The following is a 23,649-nucleotide window of genomic DNA, read 5'->3' as shown; positions in this document are numbered from 1 at the left end:
TTTTGAACAGAAGCTTGTCTGTTAACAATACAATTGTGTAGCCAATCTAAATTAAGTCCCACTGAGTTCAATGTCCTTTAGGAATTAATCCTAACTGTTTAGAAATGCAACTTTAGCCTATTAATTTGTTGATCTAGTGCGGGGGTGTCAAACTCAAGGCCCAGGGGCCGGATCCGGTCCGCAGGGTGCTTAGATCTGATCTGCAGGGCTGCCCTGGAAACAGTGAAGGACCAGCCTGCAGTGCCTCTGCCAGCAAAAACAGAGCTTGGGAGGACTGTGTGTGGCCCTCCCAAACTCCATTTTTGCTGGCAGATGGTTGCAAGAGGCCGTTGCAGCCAAAAACAAAACTCGGGATCCCGTTTTCTCTGGCAGAGCACTCAGATCACCACAGGCACCGACACAAATGTCGTCAAGCTGGCCATACCCCACCCTGGCCTCCAAGGTCAAACACAACCCTGATGCAGCTCTCAATGAAATCGAGTTTGACACCCCTGATCTCGTGAATTAACTTCCTGCATTAATCACCTTTTGAAACATGTGTTACTTAAATTTCACTAAAACTTTTTCTCTCACATATTATCTTATGTAAGGAATACAGTAGATCATTTTTCAATTATTATACATTCTTGATAATCTTAAGAATTTCAATAATCTATTAATTTGAGGAATCCTTAGTGCACTCTGAGCTTGTTTGTTGGCTTAAGAATGTTTCATTACCTGACTAGAGAACATCATCACCCTTGATCTACATACATTCTAGTACAGGACTCTTCAAACTTGACCACTTTAAGATGTGTGGACTTCAACTCCCAGAGTTCTTCCTCCAGTCATGTTAGCTCAGGAATTCTGGGAGTTGAAGTCCACAAGTCTTAAACTTGCTAAGTTTGAAGACCCTTGTTCTAGTAGAATCAATTTAATTATTTTACTATCAATTTATCAACATTCCTTGTTTTAAAAACTTGCACTACCTTTAAAATGGATATACACATACTATCTCCTCTACTATATCTCTAGGCTCTCCAAGATTCTCAAATTAAATTCTACCCTGACTATTATAAATAAGCTTTTTAAGAAATACGAATTAGTGTACAACAATAAGTTAAAGTGAGAAAGCACAAAATGGATTTAAAATCTAAAATTCATAACCCAGATTTTCCAGTATATTTTCAAATCAATAATTACTAGAAGTCATAGGTTGTAATGATTTGATTCGTACGAAGGTGAAAGAAATACTGCTAGTAACTGAATGAAAAAAAGAAGGATCAAGCATGGCAGCACTTTTCCAAATTTAAGTGTGAAAACAGAGACTAAGCGCATAGATCAGAGCATTTATTTATTTACAAAGGAGTGATATTTGAACCTAGACAGTTGTTAGGTCCCTCTCTGTTATTTTCAGGACAAAGGCGTGAGTGAACATGAAAAATAAGCTAGTTTTTTTTTTAAAAAAAATTCAATTTTATCCTTTATTTCGAATAGACAAAAAAGGGTTTTAATGATAGGATTTTGGTAACGTGCATGAGCACTAGGTCCACTGAACTTCTTGGACTCACAATGTCGAGGATCAGCAACTAACAAGGTCCTATCATACTGGATGAGGATGTACTGTATTTCCTTCTTAGAAGCTTCATCAACGTATTTCTGGTAATAAGCCACCAGTGCTTTGGAAATAGATTACCGACTTGCATATATCTGGGCCACATGACCACCACCCTTCACACAGACTCTTATGTCAACTCCTGCAAAGCGCTCTTTGCCCAAAAGAAGTACTGGTTCAAGCAGAAATAAAATAAGTAACAAAAATAAGCTAGTTTAAAGTTATCTCATTCTGAAAATATCTTTTCAATATCCTGAGAGAATTTGTATGTTGCATGTTTTATTGTTCTTCATTGTAGCACATGATTTTATCATCATTAGTACGATTTTAAATTTTATGCATCTTTCCTATGGTTTGTCATGCTATATCATTATATACTGAATATGTATCTTTACTTATTGCGTTTATTCTGGATGTGCCATCATTTTCAATAGCAAGATATAACTAGCCTTTTCTATAGTGGTGCATTTTCTGAAACTCTGCTCAGAAAAGTTGTAGACTCAGTCCACGTATGAAAAGATTAAACATTTGCCATTAGAAAGAGAATTAATTATTACTGCTAATAATAAATAGTAAAACTATTATTATTTTTTTAAAATGTTCCATAATATAGATATAAAAAACCAGAAAAACTGCTACAGACAAAGACATTTTAGAATGAAAAAAACCCAAAACTTCAAATAAAAAGGGAATCTTGCTTTCTTGAAGCACTATAGAAATTAACTTACATTTTTTTTATCTTCTAACTGTCTTCTTTTATCTGCATCCACTGTCACAGTAAGATATTGTGCTGGCTTCAGTGATATGTTAGTGGAAACAGACTGATTTGTGTATCGGGATATTTTTACTGTGTACTTTTCTTCTGCTGTGTAGATTTGCTTAAGTTTTGTTTCCTTTATTACCTGTACATGAAACAAGTGACAAAATGAATACAACAAGAAGTAGAGAAGTTATCTACAGCTCCAGGAAGTCTAGCTGCTTCCAGCTAAGGAACTTCCTGGCAAGCTGAAAGGAAATGGATTGGGTATCTTTCTTTGTTACTCTCTTAATGTTTGGTTAATAAAATCTTCTTTGACATTTTACCAGGGTTCACTATTGTTTTTGTCTCTCAGTTGGCAACGGAGGTGTTCAAGAATATATCTTACCCTTTCAATCATATTCCTAGTCTTCTCTGTTCCTACAGGGACCTCATAAATATGATATTGATAACAAAGATAATTCATCACAGGGAGGGGAGCATCGAATAACTCCCTTAAGTAAGAGCAAAATCCGTAGCGGCTGGAAAAAAAGAAAGAGAAACAGGTACACAGCTTTTCTGTTATTGTTAATACACATATTCCCTGAGCAATGAAACAGATGGAAATGTGTGGACAGGAAGGAACTTAAATTTACTAAAATAAAAATTAAGTTTATGCAGTACAAAAATCAAATTGTGCAATTTTTTCATGTTATAATTGTACCATAGCCAATTGTGTTGATTTTTCTAATCAAATAAGTTGACTCTATTTACAAGTTAGAATCTATACTATGAAATAAAAAAAAATTCTTTAATTTAAAAAAAAACAGTAGAAAAGTAGGCATATGCCATTCTTGGAGTACTTATAGACAAGTGAAGGGAGCCAGTTGGGTGACTTTGGGACAGTCACTCACTATCAGCCCAATCCACCTCACTGGGTTGCTGTTGTGGGGAAAATAGAAGGAGGAAGGTGTGCTGGATATGTTCAACATCTTATATTACTTGTAAAAATAATAAAAATGGGATACAAACAAATAAGCAGACACAAAAACTATAAAATATAAAACCACCAAATCGATCAATGTATAATACTTTTATATAGTAGCACACGTTAATTTATGTAATATCTGATTTTAACATAGGGCTGTAATACTTACTACAGTTCTTCAATTGGTTTTGGAGGTCTTTTTTCAGCAAATGATTCACTAGGTGCACATACAGCATTAACTCTTAGTTTGCAATTATCCCGCATCTACAATAGGTTGCACCAATAAAGAAAATGTGAATTGATTTATCTTACAATGATAAATTTGATTATTATTAGAGTGTATGATAACATTCCCTTCTGAATTTAACTAAGGAGATTTTTTCTGCATTGCCACTGTACACAGGCAGTCCTTGATTACCACTTGCTTCATTTAGCAACTATTTGAAGTTGTACTGGTGTAAAAACAACAAGCTTTGCGACCAATCCTCGCATTTGTGATAGTCACAGCACCCTCCCAGGCTCAATTTCTACTTGTGCTTCATACCAGACCTCTGGCAAGCAGAGTTAATAAAGATTGTTGAAATGAAGCCCAAGTCAGTCATGTAATGTCTTGCTTAATGACCATGGGGATTCACTTAACAACCAAAACAGCAATGAGGTCATAAGTCACGGCCACAAGACATTTAACATAGCAATCATGACATTTAGTGACACAGTTGCTGGTACCCATTGTGGTCGTTAAGTAAAGAGTAGCCGTATAAGATAATTAAATTCCTACATTCTATTTATATTTTTTCTTTCTTTTCAAAAGGTAAGGTTATTAACCAAAAATTGTTCACAAGTATTTGCAACTTGAAAAAAAGCCAGCAATGATTAAATATCCATTTAAAAAGATATTGCAATCTTACAATTGGTAAAAGCACATGATGTAGGAAACAGGTTCTACTTTATTCTATGTTAAATGAATCATGTCAAGAAATGCATCCAATTCTGATTGCAAACATTGTAGAGGTGTAAAGGAATGGAATAGGTTACTCTAGAGACAGTGGACTCTATTAATGTGTGTTGACAGTATTGAAAAGCTATATTTTGCACTGAGCAAGAGTTTGTTATTAGAACAAAGTTGGTGGATGGCTTCTTTTATATTGCTGCACAACAACTCCAAGTATCTCTCATTACTGATCACCCAGCTGGTGATCCTGGTAGTGTCTATCTTATGTCCTTTGAAATATTTATTGGCCACTCAAAGCATGATGATTATTCTAAACAAGAAATAGGTATGCTCCATCAAGTTAAGAGTGAGGAAACTCTCTCTCTCTCTCTCTCCCTCTCACCCCTCCCTCCCTCTCCAGTCTTAGTGCTATTATAATGCCTGTTAATGGCATACAGTGCTAGGTGCCAGTTTCTAATCATGTGAATTTTTTTTACCTCTTTTAAAAATAATTCCATATCTTCCTTCATTTCAAACACAAAGGCCTTCATGTCATTAGCAGAAATGTGATTTTCTACATATTTAGCATGTTTATTATCTTTCATATTTATCTGTATAAGAAGAAACTACAGTTACAAAAAGAATTGCAGTTAAAAACATCCAAAAGCCTGGATCTTTTAATAATATACACCATTCCTTCAACATAATATGCTGCTATAGAACAATCATTCATTACTGTAAAAGACTACATGCATATCTATACAACTTTGACCATACAGAGCAGAAAGTCAACTTGGAGGGTCTTGAAAAAACAGTGCAACCTCTTCTTCCAAAAGATCTATACTAAGCAGTAGTCATTTAGGAAAATAGTTAAACTTCATACATATTGTAACCATGAATGCAAAAAATCCCCTCCCCTCCGAACCACTCAATGGGTTATAATTTGTGAACGTATTATTATTATCTTCATGTAATAAGCATGTATAAAATTAAATAAGTGGAACCTCGGGTAGAGACCAAATCGGGTGGCAAACAAAAAATCCACACAATTTTTGAATCGTGTCATGATTCAAAAATCAGGTGGCAAACAAAATCGGCATGAAAAGATTCCCTTTCCGCCCCAATTTCCCCTTCAGCGCCATTTTTTTTAACTGCGCACATGTGCAATCAGTCGTGCTTCCAGACACAATCAAATCAGGTCACAACTGGAGTCCAGGAATGGATTACAATCACGACCTGAGGCTCCACTGTAATCAAAAATGTTAACCTATCATAATTATGACATTTTTTAGAATGCTCTTTATAACACAGGCATACAATTGTACTTAAATTTCATGCAACAAATTATATCGACATAGCTAACTTAAGACATCAAAATACACATATCCTAGTTGATAATACAATAATGTATTGTTTGGGAAAGGTTTTAAAAATAAGATTATAACGGAAATAATGATTAAATTTTAGTAATAACACTGAAGTGGGTCAGCTTACTGAAAGCAACAGAGGGTCACAGACGCTTTTTTTAAATCGGTGTCTATTCTTTCTTAGCCACATAAGAGCACTGTGTGTATCTTGGAATCTCCCTTTCAGCTTCTCTTCCTTTATATTCATCAGATTTTCAAATTGAGTAATGCGATCTTCTATATCTGTAATTTTAATAACCCTGATATATTTACTGTAATATATGATTACAAATATAGCCTCCCTCCCATTTTACTGTGTATTGTGAAAGCATACTTAATTTGATACTTTTCTGCTCTTCTAACAGAGGTTAATGTTTGTAAAAACAGTGGAGACTTATGAACTATTCCTATGAAATTATCCAACAAGAGTTGCTGAATTTTCATCAGAAAACAAATGTATAACTGCTATTCAAAAGATGCCTAAGAATCTAGCTCTCAGCAATAGGACCCTTTTCCTCAACACCGATCATTCTGTTAGTATAAATTATAACTACAGAATAAGACAAAATACAAAGTTGTTTTTACATGCTTATATAAACCGAATTCCCCAAAGTTATTTCCTAACATCTAGCAAGTCTTAAAATTTCTAAGAATATTCCATAAAGAAGTATAATGTGAAAAATTAAATGTTAAAGATATTCAGACAGAAATGCTTGGTTGGTGCCAAGAAGCAAAGTTTAGCAAATAAACTGCTTGGATCCTGCCATGGAACAGGTAAGAAAAGAGAAGCATCACATCTTCCCTCTGGACGGAGTAGGTAAGTTGTCAGTTATCAATATGTTTATTTGTTTGGAACTCAGGTTGTATGAATGGCAAAAATATACTTTAGTATCTTTACCTTTTCTTTCTTTTAGCAAGTTCTCCCTTTCCTTACGGAGATCGTTTAATTCACCATCAATATTTGCCTTCTCTTCCTCCAACTGTCTAAGGCTGGCATTAAGAGAATTCATTAAAGGCTGAATGTTCTCAGCATTCTCTGTGTTTTCAAGCTCATTGGTCCAGTCTTCTATCATCTTACGAGTATTTTGTATTCTCCTCTGGCGATCCATTTCTGCCTCTCGTTTCATCCTTAAAGCTAGTTTAATATCTTCAATCTAAAAAATGCAAAGAAATATTCTCCAGAAATGCTAATAAAAAAGTAAGTTTCCATTATAAAATCTCAGAGAAAAATGGCAAAACACTTGTTGTTTTAATTACTGTACTCTTGCAACCACAATGAAAGTTGTTCTGTCGCTCAATTCCAAAATTTCAAATCTGGATGATCCCAAACTTATTATTTTGTACAGTAGAAGTAAAGTAAACAAAACAGGCTGGCATATAAGACTATGGGAAATGATATAGCCAAATATTCAAAGGAAGCATTGGTGTTATAGAATTCCAAGGTGCCCACCTCTTATCTAATTGTGAACTGTGGTCTTGAAGGGAAACAACTCACAAACAACTGGAGGTCTGAATGCAAACATTTTTTTGGTCAATGAGGCTTAAACTGGAAAAGGAGCAGCATTGTCAAAACCTGCTCCAGCTTTGCTAGGATACAGTCACAGTGGACTTGGTCTAGGGCACAGGTGACAAACTTGTGGTGTCACGTTGCGGTCATGTGTTTTACAAGATTTTTTCCTTCACCGAGCTGGGGTGGCATGGCCTGCGTGTGACACATCTGATCCATGGGCTGCCAGTTTGATACCCCTGGTCTAGGAAATCAAGAAATCCCGATATATAAACTCTGCCTGCACCAGTCCACAGTAAGCTTGCCAAGACAAGGGAGAACAGAGGCTAGAGCGAGTTGACCAAATTAGAAAGTGCTTTGCCTGGGTGATATACATAAAGTCATTTTATGAGGGCATTGTATTACACTTTTTAAGATCCCTGAAGTACTTGTAAAAGTAAAATATGTAATGATTATCACAGTAAAATTTAACATTTATATTCTTGAATGTTGTGACAAGACTGAATGATTAATACTGCAGACTGCCATTTATACAATGAGACTCCTCTTCTTCCCACTTCAGCTCCTTTGGTTGGTTTGGGTGATAGGTGAGATTGGAGAGGAACAAGAACCTATTCAGTCAGAAAAACGATGCTACTATAGATGATGTCCCTTTAAAAGCCACTGATTTAGTGACTGTTCAAAATTACAATGGTGCTAAACAAAGGAACTTACAATGCTTCCTCCCCCGCTCTCCCTCCCTCCCTCCCTCTCTATATAAAATATCTGATCCGTTGGTCACTCATCTTACCACAGGGGTTGCACTTCTCACGGCATCCTTGCAGTTAAGTGTTTGCAACCAACTCACAGTTATGAAAATTGCTATGTCCTGTGTCTGCCATTTGTGATCTTCTCTCCTGGCTTCCAACAAGCAAACTCATTTGGGAAGCTGGCAGGAGGTCACAAATGGTGATCACAAATAGTAGCACACAGGATTCACCTAATGATAGCAACTGGAACTGCCAGAACTGCCACCATAAACTGGCGTGGTCACATGACATATTGCTTAGCAATGGAGTTGCCAGTCCCAATTACCAGTGTTAAGTGAGAATTACTTGCAACTACAAGTCAAAGTCTTACTTGCTTGTCTTTTTTCTCCAAAGCATCCTGTTGCTGTTTACATTTCTGAGATGTTTCTTTGATTGCTGCAATCTATAGAAGATAATTTTACATTAGCAGTGTGTTCTAGTGAATTTACCAACTAATATAGCACCAGGGAGCATGAGCATAATGTGAACACACTATAGTACAGTATATACTTTATTCTGCATAGCTCTTTATAGTTCATGGAGAATAATCAACACTTGATACAAAGCTGTAAACTATTATTGTTGAGTTTATCAACTGCAATTTGAACAGCTGAAGTCTTAAGTCTTAAGTCATTTTAAGGATTCAACCTAAAGTGGAAATATTTATTAAGAACAGAGTTTCTATTTTGGTAATAGGTACAGCTACTGGACTGAGACCAAATTTCTGTTTTCTTCACATTCAGTACTGTACTGTACTGTATCATAAACTTCCACAAGCAGGAAAATAACAGTGAATGCTTTAAAAAGAATGGTTAGCGGAAGTTTACATGCATTTGTTCAAGATTCTAAGTTTTCAACCAGCACACTAATACTAAAAATAGGAATTAGTTAACTGTCCTAAGTTATATTTGCTCCAGATGCAGAACAAGGACATTGGTACGGAACAGAAAACTTATACCTCGGGATAAGACCTCTATCTTATTTAAAGAGCAGACCTTTTGGTTTGTTGAATTAGAGATTCAGTCAATCTATGATTTTCAAGTCCCAAGGCCCTAGGACACATTTGGTGGTTTAAATTCTGCTAAAGCTCGTTATTACTTTATTACCAATGTTCAAATATTGTGATTAATTAAAGATTATCAATTGTCATCCAGTGGAGGTCAGATTAATATCTGATCCAGAATGCCTTCCCCATAGTGCATTAGTCTTGAAATGGAGGCTTGTTGGAAAGTTAAATTGCATGAAATCTTTTCTTCTATGATTTTAACCCAATTACCTGTGACAGTTTTTAATCAACTGTTTCAATTTTAAATTTCAAGACTACAGGCTACATTCCTATAACTTTTCTATGTACATTAATCATTTTGTCTTCTCTAAGATTTCATGCGAACGTGATACAATGACTCTAAAAACATACCTTTTCCTTGATTTTGTCTTCCAGTTTTGCACATTGTTTGTCAGCTTCTCTCATCTGATGAATCATAGGAGCCTGGGTCTGTCTCAATGTTTTAAATTCTTCTTTCTGTCTATCTCGGGTTTTTTTAGCCTCTTCATACAGTTTCCGTGTTTCTTCATATATCTATAAAGCAATGCATGCAAAACAACTAGTGACACTGCACCAACTATATATAGGATGATGCTATCTGATTTTGCTACTTTGTTCACATTTCATATTTATATAATTATTATACATTAGCTTGAAACAAAATAGCTTAACTAGGCATTACTTAGCAAAGGAAAAACAACACAACCAATATCAGGAAACCACCACATGGAAGAATGCTCCTTTATAATTGCACTGTTAACTAAATTTTTATTTGACATTATGATCAGAATTACAACACTGCTTAAATTTTACATTGCTCTTTGTAATACTTGCACAATTGTTTGCTTTTTAATGAATATGAACCACTTGTTGGTATATATACACAACAAATATAGGTTTCATTGTTTTGTAATCTTTTCCTTTTTTCTATATTTAAAGTTTATTTCTGTCAAGATGACTGCCATGCATTAAATATCCATGGATTTCTCAAACAAGCTAAAGGAAACAATGTAGCATTAGGTATTATAATTTTAATGTAGCATAAGTATTATGATTTTAATTTGGGAATTATAATTTCAAAGGTATTTTTCTTACCTTTTTTAGACAACAGCAGACTGATGCTATACAAATCACATTAAATTTTATGTAGCTAATCGAATTCTGGGCTCTCAGACCTTTTTATAGTATTCAATAGTATGTATTTAAATAAGCATATCTCAATTTGTATGAATGTTGCAGTCAAGTTTTAAAATATTATAGCAAAATGGAACACTATGACTTTAAAATTGTGTTCAGGCTATTTAAAATGCAAACAGCATGATCTTTTCCTTGAATTAAAAAAAACCCTAATACAATCAGAATTAAAGCAGATAGTGGGTTAATGTGTTTTGGCTTGGCACAGTAGAGAATCACCTCACTTTTACAACATATTAGTCTAGAAAAAATGACAAAGAGAAGTAAAGAACATCAGGTTGCTGGATGAAAACAAAACCTTAGCTCAATTCCAAGAAAAGAAGTATTTTAGGAGCTACATATTAGAGGCAAATTGGGGGATGGGAGAGAAAAGTGAATTTTTCATAATTTCATTTTGAAAATGTTACTATTTTTACAATTTATTCTGCATATGATAATCATGGAAATTACCAAAAAGGCATATTTAAAACACTTACCAACAGCTTGCAATCTCCCTTGTTACCTTGAGCAGACATTTGTTAGACAAAAATACAGATTACAGATATTTGACATTTGATCAGTTTCCTCATTTCACTTTAACACTTTCTTGCTATATTAGCCTTGCTTTTGTGCATGTGTATGGCAATGTGTATTTGTGTTTAAAAATACATTTTCAAATCTCTATAAAAATTAGGAACTTACCACCCATGGCCTTTTTTTCTCCAGCACTGCAATTGAATCTAGATGATGCTGACGTTCATGATATCGCTCCACATCTTGCTTGTATCTTTCATTCTTTTGCTTCATTTTTTCTAGATTGCTATTTTTTTCTGTGCATAAATTCTGTCAGCACAGATATTGCAAATTATTTACATGACTACAATAGCATAGGTAATTCTCAGGTTATTGTTGTTCTACCACCTACTTCAATTATGTACATGAGAAGAACATAATTAATATTATTGCAAATGGGAATTTTAGCTCCAGAAATAGAACTTATTCTGCAATGTGCAGGTTAAAAACAGAAAGGTCAACGGGTTGTAGTCACATAAATGATCACTATTGTAGATTGTAATCAATTATCTGCTCTCAATTTCCACCTGCTGAATGGGAAAGGCAATTTTTAACAATTCTCCCTCCGTTTGGAAGAGTCCTCCTTTTCTTACTAACATTGATGGAAATCTTCACTGGACCAATGACCATTCAACAAAGAGACATCACTTGATACAACCCAATATAACTTTGGATATAATGCAGAAAAATTCATCATAATTAGAATTTCTGGTCTTTGCTTTGAATCAGCTCAGATCCATATAAATGCATTAATAGAAGCCAAATATTTATTAAATGAAAATGTTCAATCAATATATGCAGGTAGTCCTCAATTTACAACCACAACTGAGCCCAAAATGTTCATTGCTCAGAAGGCAGTTGTTAAATGAGTTTTGCTATGGTTGTTAATCATAATTAGAATTTCCCTGCAGGAAAGGTTACAAATGGTGATCAGAGGACGCCAGGCCAGTGTAACTGTTATAAATACATGCCAGTTGCCAAGTGCCTGAATTTTGAACATGTGACCATGGGGATACTGCAATGGTCGTAAGTGTGAAAACCAGTCATAAGTCACTTTTTTCAGTGCTGTTGTAATTTCAAACGATCATTAAACAAATGGTTGAAAATTGAGGAATACCTGTGTTTTCTACTTAAATACTATATTGATCATTATGTTAACAATTGTTATTCTACTTGGCAACATTACTAATAAGAACTATGATTAATAATGGGTGTATGTAATTTACATTTCAGTTTAATTTTTTTTAATTGGGAAAAATGACTATTTTTTTTAGTCTATGAAATAAATACTACATAAATAGAAAATAGTTTTTACAAGCCTTCCATAATCTATTGAAGTAAATAGCTGTTTAATAATTATCAAAATAATAGCAAAATGATATTTCAATAAAATAGTTGTAACTAATATAAAATATAAAAATCTAATAATCATGATTTCCAACTGTCCAATGTACTTGTTTAAATAGCAATAGCACTTAGACTTATATACCGCTTCACACTGCTTTTACAACCCTCTCTAAACCGTTTACAGAGTCAGCATATTGTCTCCAACAATCTGGGTCCTCATTTTCCCAACCTCGGAAGGGTAGAAGGCTGAATTAATCTTGAGCTGGTAAGAATAGAACTGCCGAACTGCTTGCAGCCAGCAGTCAGCAGAATTAGCCTGCAGTACTGCATTCTAATCACTGCGCCACCACCACATATATGCATCAAATTTCAAGTAATCATAGGAATCACCAGGAAACCAACTTCCCAGTAAATTAATGCAAAACATATAACAGACCGATCCATATATATTGGCAGTTGAAAAAAATGTTATACAGTTTTGCTGTACTGCAAGACATTTTGAAAGCGTTATTGTAAGATAAAACAAAAATACTATAAACAAATAGTAGTATAATGGTATTATATATTCCTGGACATTTACTCACTACTTATTCCCAGGGACTCAGGTGTAAAGAAAAAAAAAACATTTAAGTTTTTCTGAAGACTTACCAGTTTTTTTTTCTTATTTGATAATACAGATTTAAAAGGGTTTTTTTTTTTGCAAACTAATCATTTATCTCATCAAATATATATCTTGTATTCTGTTTATTTGTGGGTATATTTTATTTTATTCTTTATTCTTATATTTATTCTTCTGTATTTTTGTCATTTTTTATTATAAAATACAACAAACGGGGGGAAAAAAGAAAAGTCTTTCTGAGGAACAAGGACAGAATCAGCAATTATTAAAGAAACTTCAATTGTTCGGGTTTTTTTAATCTCAGGTAATTAAAAAAACATAAAAGCTAGAAATAAGATCCACAATAAGCAAAGTATAAAGGAAAGCTACAAGAAACAAAGCCAATAAGCCAAAATAACAGCACTCCTGCTCTTGAGTAGTCATAAAATATTCTCAATAAAAAGGCAATTTATCTTGTACATTCTTAGAATGCAACAAACCCAATATTTTTCTTTAAAATTGTAAAGCTTACACAATACATATCTTACTTCAAGTTCTCGCTCCCTCTGCCTGAAGTTTTTGAGATCACAGTGAAATTTGTACATCTCTGGTGGACCAATAGATTTCTCTGTAGCTTCAAGCAACTCAATTTTGGACAATTTTGCAAATTCTCCAACTTTATCCTGCAAAGCAGATGTGCAGTATTTTATGTTATAAAGGCATTCAATTATATTTTACATTAAAAGACATAAGAACCTGAAGATTTTGAATTGCTCAAAATGAGTAGGAAATTAACAGCTCCTGGTTCTTCAACTTCTACTTCTTCCTCTCCACCATCTGGAGGACAACGTTCAATACAGACAATATTAAGACAAGAAAAAGAACAGGAAAAAGTGACCCTGCAGATGATTATGCAAGGAATTCAAAATATTCAAATAAGAACAAAGAATATTGAAAAGAGAACAGAGAACACTGAACAAAGAACAGGGAAAACTGATGAAAAGGTGGAGAACATTCAACAAATGATGATGAAGTATGATGAGAGATTCCAAAAAATTGAAGAAGATAAACAAAGAGATGAGAAGATTGGAGATATTGATAGCAGATTAACTGTGGTTGAACAAGATAAAAGTGGGATGCTGAGATGGGAGATGGACAGATCAGAATTTTATCTCAGATTCCAAAACACAGAGAAAGAAAAGGGACAAAACCTAGCTGAGATAATCACAGAAATTTTGACTGAAGCTTTGGAAATAACTAAAGAGAAGATGATGGATGGAATAGATGAGGTTTATCAAATCTTCACAAGATATGCAATGAGAAATAGCTTACCAAGAGAAGTTCACATCAGATTTACAAAAAAAGCCATTAAAACGCAAATATTGCAAGTGGCAAGAGAGAAAACATTGAAATATAAAGACAAGGAGATCGTGGTCTTGAAACAAGTACCCAGAAGAGTGAGAGAGATGAGAAGAGAATACCAATTTCTGACCAAAATGCTACTTTAAAAAGAGGTGAATTATAGATGGCTGATTCCAGAAAGTTTAATGTTCACATGGGCAAGTACAGAGACATAGAATCGACTCAATTGAGAAAGCTGAATCATTTTACACAGAATTTTTTGGAGGGAAAGAGGAAGAGGCAGAAAAAGAAATCTCATCAATTGAATTCCAAGAGGACTGCCAAATGGCGACTGAAAAAGAAGAAGGTGCAGTAGGTGGAAAGGAGGAAGCCAAAGAACAATGTGAACCAAGATCTACGAGAGCTGCTAAACCTAACTACAAAATATAACCATGGAAGAGAAAAAAACTGATTACAATTAATATAAATGGACTTAATTCAGCTGATAAAAGAAGGAAAACTTTCCATAAATTAGAGAAATTAAAATTTGGTATAATCTGCCTACAAGAAGTACATATCAAAAAGCCACATGAACAATTGTTGATACAGCCAAAATTAGGGAAAATATTTACTTCTTTGACACAATGCAAGAAAAGAGAAGTGGTTTTATACATTAAAGATATTATCTCAGCGAAATTGATCTATACTGATGATGATGGAAGAATACTAATGGTGGAAATAATGGACAATAATATGAAAACACTCCTGATTGCAATCTATGCCCCGAATGACAATCAAGAAGAATTTTATAAAAAATTACATATGAAAATAATTGAACTGGACTATGCCAATAAAGTTATGACGGGAGATTTTAATGGAATTGTAGATAATAAACTGGACTATACAGCACAGAAAACAACAAAGCAAAACAGACTCTCCCTTAATCTTTTTTTAAAATGGTAGATGAAATAAACTTAAAAGATACATGGAGAAAGAAATGCTAAAACTAAACAATATATCTTCTACTCAAATAGACATTTATCATGGTCCAGAATAGATATGATATGGATGTCAACAGAATTGTTAACTAATATTCAAGAAATAAATATTGAAACAAGTACTTGGGCAGATCACAATCCAATGGAAAGGACAAAGAAGATCTAGATGGACATTAAATCATGCTATTTTAAAGGAAAAAGACTTCACACAGTGGATAGAGAAAGAACTGGCTTTCTTCTTTAGAGAAAACAAAAAAGAAGATACATCAATCCAGAACGTATGGGATACAATGAAGGCATATGCCAGAGGCTTGATAATAGACTATACAAGGAAAAGAAATACCATGAAAAGACTAGCCTCTAAGGCATTAGAGGATGAATATAAAGGACTTGAAAAAGAGCTACAGAAAATGCCACAGAAAAAGGACATTAGGTTAAAAATTGATATAATTAAACATAAAATGGGTCCAATAGAAAAAGAAGAATTAGCACAGAAAATCAGAGGTGCTAAACAGAACTACTTTGAAGATGCAAATAAACCAGGTAGATGATTAGCATATAAATTGAGAAAGGAGAAAGAATCAAGGAAAATATTGCAATTAATACATGACCAAGGCCAAGTTTGCTATGGTAGTAGAGAGAAGAAGGAAATCATACGTGACTATTATGGGAAACTATACACACAAGAGAATATTGATGAGGAAAGAGTTAAACAGTATTTACAGAATGCTAATTTACCGCAGATACTTAAAGAGATTGAAACAATGAAGCACTTAAGAAGCAAAATAATGGAAAGGCACCAGGCCCAGATGGACTTCCGGCAGAATTTTATAAAACATTACAAGAATCATTGAACCTTCCATTGCTAGAAGTTATGAATGAAGTTATGTTAAAGAAGACGATACCTAAATCATGGTCAGGAGCTTATATTACACTTGCCCCAAAAGAAGAGGCCGATCCATTACAAATCAAGAACTATAGACCTATTTCTTTACTAAACGCAGATTATAAAATTTTTGCTTCAATAGTGGCAGAAAGACTTGAAAAATATTTAAACAATTTTATCCATCCTGATCAAAATGGATTTCTGCCAAAGAGACAAATTAAAGATAATATGACAGTAATCTTGGACACTTTGGAATACTACAAGGCACACCCTGAAAAACAAATGGCTTTGAAATTTCTAGATGCACAGAAGGCATTTGATAATGTGAATTGGTGATTCGTGTTATTACAGCTGGAACAGATGGGCTTTGCTAAAAAATTTATTCAAGCAATAGAAGCTATATATCATAAGCAAACGGCAAAGGTAATGATAGAGGGAGAACTGACAGACTCTATTGATATAAGAAAAGGAACAAGACAAGGGTGCCCACTATCACCTCTGTTGTTTGTGTTAACCTTGTGTTAACCTAATATTAGAGAAGAAAAGGATATAAAAGGGATGAAAATTAAAAAGGAAGAATTTAAATTGCAAGCATTCGCAGATGATCTGGTTTTCATTTTAGAAGACTCACTAGAAACAGCATCAAAATTGATAGAAAAGATAGAGGCATATGGAAAGGTGGCTGGTTTGAAAATAAAGATAAGACAAAGATCTTAACAAAGAATATGCTATCAAGACAAAAGGAAGAACTGGCAGATCTATTGAAAATCCAGGTCACGAATTAAGATCAAGTACTTGGGGATACATTTGACAGCAAGATGCAGTACACTAAAAGAGAATAATTAAATCAAACTTAAGCAGCAGATAGCGCTAGATTTGGCGAAATGGGAAAATTTACAACTGTCATTAATAGGGAGAATATCAACAATCAAGATGAATATATTACCCATGTTCCATAAAACATGAATGAATAAAAGTATAGTCAAATGATTAATAATGATATTAATGTATTTAATACTTGATTGAAAATACGAGAATATATACAATGTAATTGTAATTGAAGACTACGAAATGGAAGCACAAAAACATTTGTAAACCAACCGGTACACTGTATGTATATATATGGAAGATGGCTTTACGTTTTTATGTTTTGTTTGTCTATGTTAGTCTTAAAAACCAATAAAAATTTTTTTTTTTTAAAAAAAGATTGTACTCAAGACATATCTACTGCAGAGTTTCATTGTCCAAGAATTTTCCATTTACGGTAATACTATTCAGAGAAAGTATTTCAGTTATGCTAATATAAATGAGAGAAGTCTAATAAATCATAGAACCATAAGTTGGAAGGGGCCATTTATGTTATTCAATTCTCTAGTGATTCAGGGATTTAAAACTATCAAAAAAGAAGGCTATTCAATTTCTGCTTGAGAACACCCAGTAACTAGTAACTAGTTTATCTAACTGATTTCCCTGTCAAGCATTACAATAATTTTTCCTAACATTTAGTCATAATCTACTTTCTTGTCATTTAAATCAATTATCATGTAATGCACACATTGGAATGAAAGAGGTGATACTATAAAGATTATTATTTTCATAATTTATCCTATTACATCTAATAGCTAATTATCAGGTAGCAAACATTTATCTTGCACAAGATTTCTCATGTCATTTATTATTTCATTTATTGAAACTGTTAATATTTGTATTTTTTTTTAAATGAAAAGTATTCATACCTGTGGAAGAAACTGGCATAGATTGCCCACTTGAATATTTAAAGCAGAGACTTGTTCCTCTACCATTTTGAGAGTGCTGGGGGTTTTGTTAAGAAACCAAATTGACTGGTTGTTTGATACAGACATTTCTCGTGTAATTACAACGTTGTTCGGCACCTTATACCTAATGGTGAGAAAATAATTGTTACGTCTTACTTTAGGCTATGGTAATATTTAGCACTATATATGTACTACTAAAATAAACATGTATATCTTAATGTTACACTTTCTCAACCATTTCTCAATAACATTATTTTTCAAGTGCACGTAGTCCTCGATTAACTACAACTGAGCTCAAAATTTCAATTTCTAAGTGAGACATTTTAAAGCGAGTTTAACAACATTTCTTGCCACAGTTGTTCGTGAATCACTGCAGTTAAGTTGGTAATATGACTGTTAAGTGAATCTGGCTTCCCCACTGACTTTGCTAATCAGAAGGTTTCAATAGGTGTTCACATGACCCCAGGACACTGCAACTGTCATAAATATGAGTCAGTTGCCAAGTGTCTGAATTTTGCTAACATGACTAGGAGGATGCTGCAATGGTCGCAAGTGTGAAAAACAGTCATAAGTCACTTTTTTCAGTGCCACAGTAACTTCAAATGGTCACAAAAAAACTGTTGTTAATTTGAATACTACCTGTACACTTGTGAAAATGGGCATATAAACAAGTCTCATTACTCACACCTCAATTTCAACTGTTCCTTTATTGCAACCTCGCTTCACATAATGACCAACCTGAACAAAAGGAAAAGATACACAGAGATCCTTAATTTGTAAGTATTGCATATCATTGCATATTATGAAATACTTAAGTAGAGTTGTTTAATACAAATTGGGATAGGAAACCAGTGAAATAAAAAAAGAATGCAGAGAAGAGTAAGTATAAAGAGGTATCATTTTTGGTTACCTAAACTCAACATTCTAGCAGCGCTTAGCTCTCTAACTCGTGACAGAAATCATAACTGCCAGTACAGTGCAGTATTTATAACAAAATATGCAATTTAGGAAGTAGCATAAAAGTAAAAAGAGCAGAATTTGCTGTTTAGTCACTTTTGAAATCATTACAGTTAAAACTATCCAGCAGATGCAATACAGTATTGGCATAACAAAGGAGAGAGGCGAATTAAAGAGTAGCACCAATGAACAAACTATACTGAAGGACAACAAAACATTCCAGAGATTAAAGTTGTTTAGGAGAATAAGTAGACAAAATAAACCAGGCTCTCTCTTGGTTCTGTTAATCAAATAATATTCTAGCAGGAACAAGAAAGCAGGCTGCCTTGGTTGTGGCAACTGTCCTCTAGAATAGGATCCCCCTTGAGATTCAGATGACCTCCCCGCCACCCAATTAATGACTTTTAACAGCGCATTAAAAACATGGTTTTGTCACTTGGTTTAGATTAAGTAGGGATCCTTTTTATCTGTTTTATTTCTGCTGATGGCAAAAAAGAATTGGTTGTTTTACACCCCAATACTATATTTTGGGTTAAATGTGATTAATATGAAAATCAATTCTAAAAAAGAGTAGATTACGGTTCTCATACAAAGGACCATCATTTATTTGCTATGTATTATATGGAAATTATTTTTAAAAACTTAAAGATATATATCCTAAAAGAAGTCCAAATGATATTGTATGATTCCAAACAGAAGCAAACCAAACCCTCACCTTGTCAGCTCGTCCTATAAAGGAAGGTTTTCCTGCCAATCCAAGGCATATCGCACATACAATGCTTGATTTACCTGTCCCATTAGCTCCCACTATCATATTTAGGTGAGGACCTGGAAACACCACACAGTTATCATAGGTTCTGAAAAGCAATATTTAAAAGAAATGTTGATAAGGAAGTTATTTGTAAAGATAAAAAGGAGAAGTTATACCCTCAATAATTCATTTTTTTCCAATTGTTTCACTACTGTTTTGAATGCTCATCAAAATAGAAAGGCAAGGTATAAGGCAAAGGAAGAAGCTAACAAATAGATACTGTATTTAAGATCATCTCACTTTAAATTTTAACTCCAAAACAGAGAAAAATAAAATCCTATGCCAGTTTATCAAAGGACAAAGAAATTAATGTGTCTTAACTGAAACAAGAATTCTATCTAAAACTAACTTGTAATGCTAGTATTTTAACCATCAAAAGTTTGCAACACCTTCTATAGAGGTGGGAGTTATAGCCATGTCCTTTATGGAAAAAGACAAGTGTAGTAATACTTATATGGTATGAAGAAAGTAAACAAGGAGTTTTTCAGTGCAAATCATTTGTCAATTCACTCTCATAGTATAACATTGACCACACACATGGGCAACTTTAATTAAGGTTGTCAGTCAATCATTATGGCTAATTATTAGCTCCAATACCAGGGGCAATATGCCTCTCAATACTAATTGCTGAGAAACAAGAGCAGAAAATAGGTATTATTTGGCCTTGATTACAGTGAATATTTGCTTGGCTAGTGTACGACGAACATGTTTATGTGGACTTCTAATCTGATTCAGCAGGGATCTTTCATAAATACTTGCAAATTAAGGCATCAATGACCAAATAATAAATATCAATATAGAAATAGCACACCTTTATTTAATATAGTAGCTGTGCAGCCGTCCCAGGGTATTCAATATTATTCACTACCAAAGCAACATTTACTGGATTTCAGCTTTTCAGCTCATTGCATGCATGTTTATTTAGTAACCGCACCAAAGCTAAAAGACCATAGGTCTATCTAATTTGCACAGGAATATCAATTCCATGCTTACTTATATGAAAGCCCATCTTTTTGAATTGAATTGAATTGAATTGAAGTCTGGATTCCCCAATCTTCTCCCTTTCAAATATAGTGGCTTTAAAACTGCTTTCACTTCCATCCAATACAACTAGCCATACTGGTTTCAAGTGAAAGAAATTATAATGAATAACTTTCAGATAGATGTTGGTTTGGAAAATGCTGTTTTAAGTAAAGGGTCGTGGACTCTTTAGCTAGTCTATGTCTAGTCTAGTCTCTTATGGCTAGTCTAGAGAAAAGAAAGAGTAGGCCCTGGGGGGGGGGTGACATGATAGCAGTATTCTAGTATTTGAGGAGCTGTCACAAAGAAGAGGGGTCAAGTTATTTTCCAAAACTTCAGAAGGCAAGACAAGAAACAATGGATGGAAAATAATCAAGCAGAGAAGCAACCTGGGATTAAAGGGGGGGACATTTCTAACAGCGAGAACAATTAACCAGTGGAAAAGTTGCCTGCACAAGTTGCGGGTGCTTCATCACTGGAGATTTTTTAAGAAGACAGCCACTTGTCCAAAATGGAAAGGGATCTCCTGCTTGAGCAGGGGTTGGACTAGAACAGGGGTCTCCCACCTGGGCAACTTTAAGACTTGTGGACTTCAACTCCCAGCTTTGCTGGCTGAGGAATTCTGGGAGTTGAAGTCCAGAAGTTGCCCAGGTGGGAGACCCCTGGATTAGAAGACTTCCAAGCTCCCTTCCTGAGGGAAGTTGAGAGTCCCCCAGTTGTATAGGGGGCCAATGGGACATGACCCTACAGGTGGCAAGAGGAAATCAGAAACCATGGGCTACCTACTACCCACTACAGCCTCTCGATTCGACTCCAAGTAATCACTCCCTTTCCCTTTAAAGGCAATGGGACATCCCTGGGCACGCTCTTAGGATCTGAGGTTAAAGTGTAATGAAGATGAACCTGATTTTTAGTTCACTCTACTGCCATTGCCCCTGGTAAAACGAAATCAAACACCATCTTCAGTGCACACCATGACCTTGAAAATAAACACAAAAACACATCCTTCACCCTCCACACACTGAACCGAAACACACACACACCGCACCAACGCTGCACTATACAGCAGAATTCAAAAGAGCTACTGCCCTGGGATAAGAAGCTGTTTTTCAGCCTATTTGTCCTTGTTTTTATTATTCTGTACCGTCTGCCGGGATGGTAATAGTTCAAAAAAAAAAAAAGGTTCCCAGGATGAGATGGATCTTTGAGAATGGTCTTTTTTTCCCCCTTTTTTGGGCGATAAGGCAATTACTTCTGATAACAAAAGAAGGCATTAAGGCCCTCTCGGATTTAGAGTAAGCAAGCCTGAGACAAAACACCATCCAGAGATACCCCAAAGAAACCCCGAAGGCCACCACGAACCCTCCGGTCATGGGGGGCGCGAAGTTTCCCTCTCAGCCTTGAAAGAAGCCAGGCCCACTGCACTTCATTTCGCCCCTCGCCTCCCTCCGCCCCCACCCCCACCCCGTTATCGCCCAGCCGTACAGCCGCTGCCCGTGTGCCTTTCGCGCTCACAGAAAGTTTTCCATGGAGATTCTCACGATAGCGCCCTCGACGAACGATGGACCCGGGCTTCCTCGATCGCCCGATCGCGACTGGCTTTCCCTCGAGGTTCGTTTATTAGAGCGAGTCCTGCCGTCGCTGCTCCCCGCCGCCTCAGTATCTTCAGATTTACGCTTTGCAGAGGCCGCCATCTTTGCCGCCTCCCGCAACAACTAATGCGAATTCTAAGGTGGGCAAGGCGAGCGACAGTGCGCGCTCGATTCCCATTGGTTGCTCTAACCTCTCGTTAGGCTGCCGGCGGATGTGATTGGTTACGACCATCCTCCTACTCGTGAGTCTTTCCGTTAGAAGAAAAGAGGACACGATTTCCTCTTTTTTTCCTATCGCATACCGGCCGGGGAGGAAGCGGGGAGATCTTAATGTCTATTGGATGGTGAGGAAAAAAAGGGCGGGAACGAGCGTTTTCATTGGGCGCGAGAAGCAGTGGGACGTTTCTCTGTGAAACCTTGAGCTATCTGGAAGCTATTCAATTACCTATTATTGTTCCTTAATAACTTGCAGTAGACATTTTTAAGTACATTACGAATTAGTGTTGTTAGATTTGGACGGCAGAAACTTACCCTCCTGCTACCTTAGTGCTCGTCCACAATTTATGCGAGGGAGAATTTTTGGCCCGCTTAGAAAATGCCTCTCCCTGATAAACTAAAAGTAGTTGCTGGTGGTGGCTAGGAAAGGAGGTAGGCGCGCTAGTTGGGAGCAGGAAAAAAATGAGTATCCCGTAAAAAACTGACAAATAATACCTTGTTTCTAAACCAACCCGTGTCAGTGTAGAATAGGATTACAAATCACAATTATCAATGAATGTTACAGAAGTAAACCATCTCTATCTATTGGACCGGATGGAATATGTGCCTATTTCTTAAAAGAGCTATCCACTGCCATAGCCAAACCTCTAAGCATAATCTTTGAAAAATCTTTCAGGACCAGCTCCTTGCCTAACCTATGGTCACAAGCCACAGTCATCCCCATCTTCAAAAAGGGAGACCCCAGCCTAGTTGAAAATTACAGACCAATCTCTTTATGCTGCGTCACCTGTAAAGTCAGGGAATCAATTATTAACCAATCCATCATCCTCCACTTAGAAACAAACAACCTACTCTCCAATAAACAATTTGGTTTCAGAAAAAAACTATCCTGTAATCTGCAACTCTTACACTGCAAAAACATATGGACTACACAACTTGATCAGGGCAAAACAATAGATGCAATCTACATAGACTTCTGTAAAGCCTTTGATTCAGTGGTACATGACAAACTACTCCTAAAAATAAAATCCTATGGTATCTCTGGACAACTGCATAACTGGATAGAAGCATTCCTGTCAAACAGACAACAAATGGTCAAAATTGGGAGCGTCCTATCAAATTCTGTACCTGTCAATAGTGGTGTCCCCCAAGGCAGTGTTCTAGGACCAACTCTCTTCATACTCTACATAAATGACCTCTGTGATCATATTAAGAGCAACTGCGTTCTTTTCGCTGATGATGTAAAGCTGTTCAATACCACAGACAATACTGCTACCCTTCAAAAAGATCTTGACTGTGTATCAGAATGGTCAAACAAATGGCAACTTCAAATCTCAACAAATAAATGCTCTGTCTTACATATTGGC

General features: G+C 35.3%; 1 protein-coding gene across 1 annotated transcript in view; it reads right to left on the bottom strand.

Moving 5' to 3' along the window:
- The window catches only part of SMC5 (structural maintenance of chromosomes 5), a 49,382-nt gene extending 27,183 nt beyond the window's left edge, over positions 1 to 22,199 (bottom strand). The window contains exons 1-14 of the mRNA XM_026703790.2: positions 21,990 to 22,199; positions 19,359 to 19,500; positions 18,372 to 18,424; positions 17,648 to 17,810; positions 13,235 to 13,369; positions 10,871 to 11,011; positions 9,368 to 9,529; positions 8,282 to 8,353; positions 6,554 to 6,809; positions 5,744 to 5,898; positions 4,747 to 4,860; positions 3,488 to 3,582; positions 2,740 to 2,872; positions 2,323 to 2,496 (exon numbers count right to left, since the gene is read on the bottom strand). Coding sequence (XP_026559575.1) covers positions 2,323 to 2,496; positions 2,740 to 2,872; positions 3,488 to 3,582; positions 4,747 to 4,860; positions 5,744 to 5,898; positions 6,554 to 6,809; positions 8,282 to 8,353; positions 9,368 to 9,529; positions 10,871 to 11,011; positions 13,235 to 13,369; positions 17,648 to 17,810; positions 18,372 to 18,424; positions 19,359 to 19,500; positions 21,990 to 22,168 — 1,974 coding nt within the window. The 5' untranslated portion in view covers positions 22,169 to 22,199. The remainder of the gene's footprint in view (positions 1 to 2,322; positions 2,497 to 2,739; positions 2,873 to 3,487; positions 3,583 to 4,746; positions 4,861 to 5,743; positions 5,899 to 6,553; positions 6,810 to 8,281; positions 8,354 to 9,367; positions 9,530 to 10,870; positions 11,012 to 13,234; positions 13,370 to 17,647; positions 17,811 to 18,371; positions 18,425 to 19,358; positions 19,501 to 21,989) is intronic.
- Positions 22,200 to 23,649: the final 1,450 nt, after the last annotated feature.

Source organism: Pseudonaja textilis, chromosome 2, assembly GCF_049901715.1.
Source record: "Pseudonaja textilis isolate UNSWEBS1 chromosome 2, rPseTex1.2, whole genome shotgun sequence".
Classification (NCBI taxonomy): Eukaryota; Metazoa; Chordata; class Lepidosauria; order Squamata; family Elapidae; genus Pseudonaja; species Pseudonaja textilis.
Note: the sequence above shows the minus strand (reverse complement) of the source record. Positions and strands in the feature narration are given on the sequence as shown.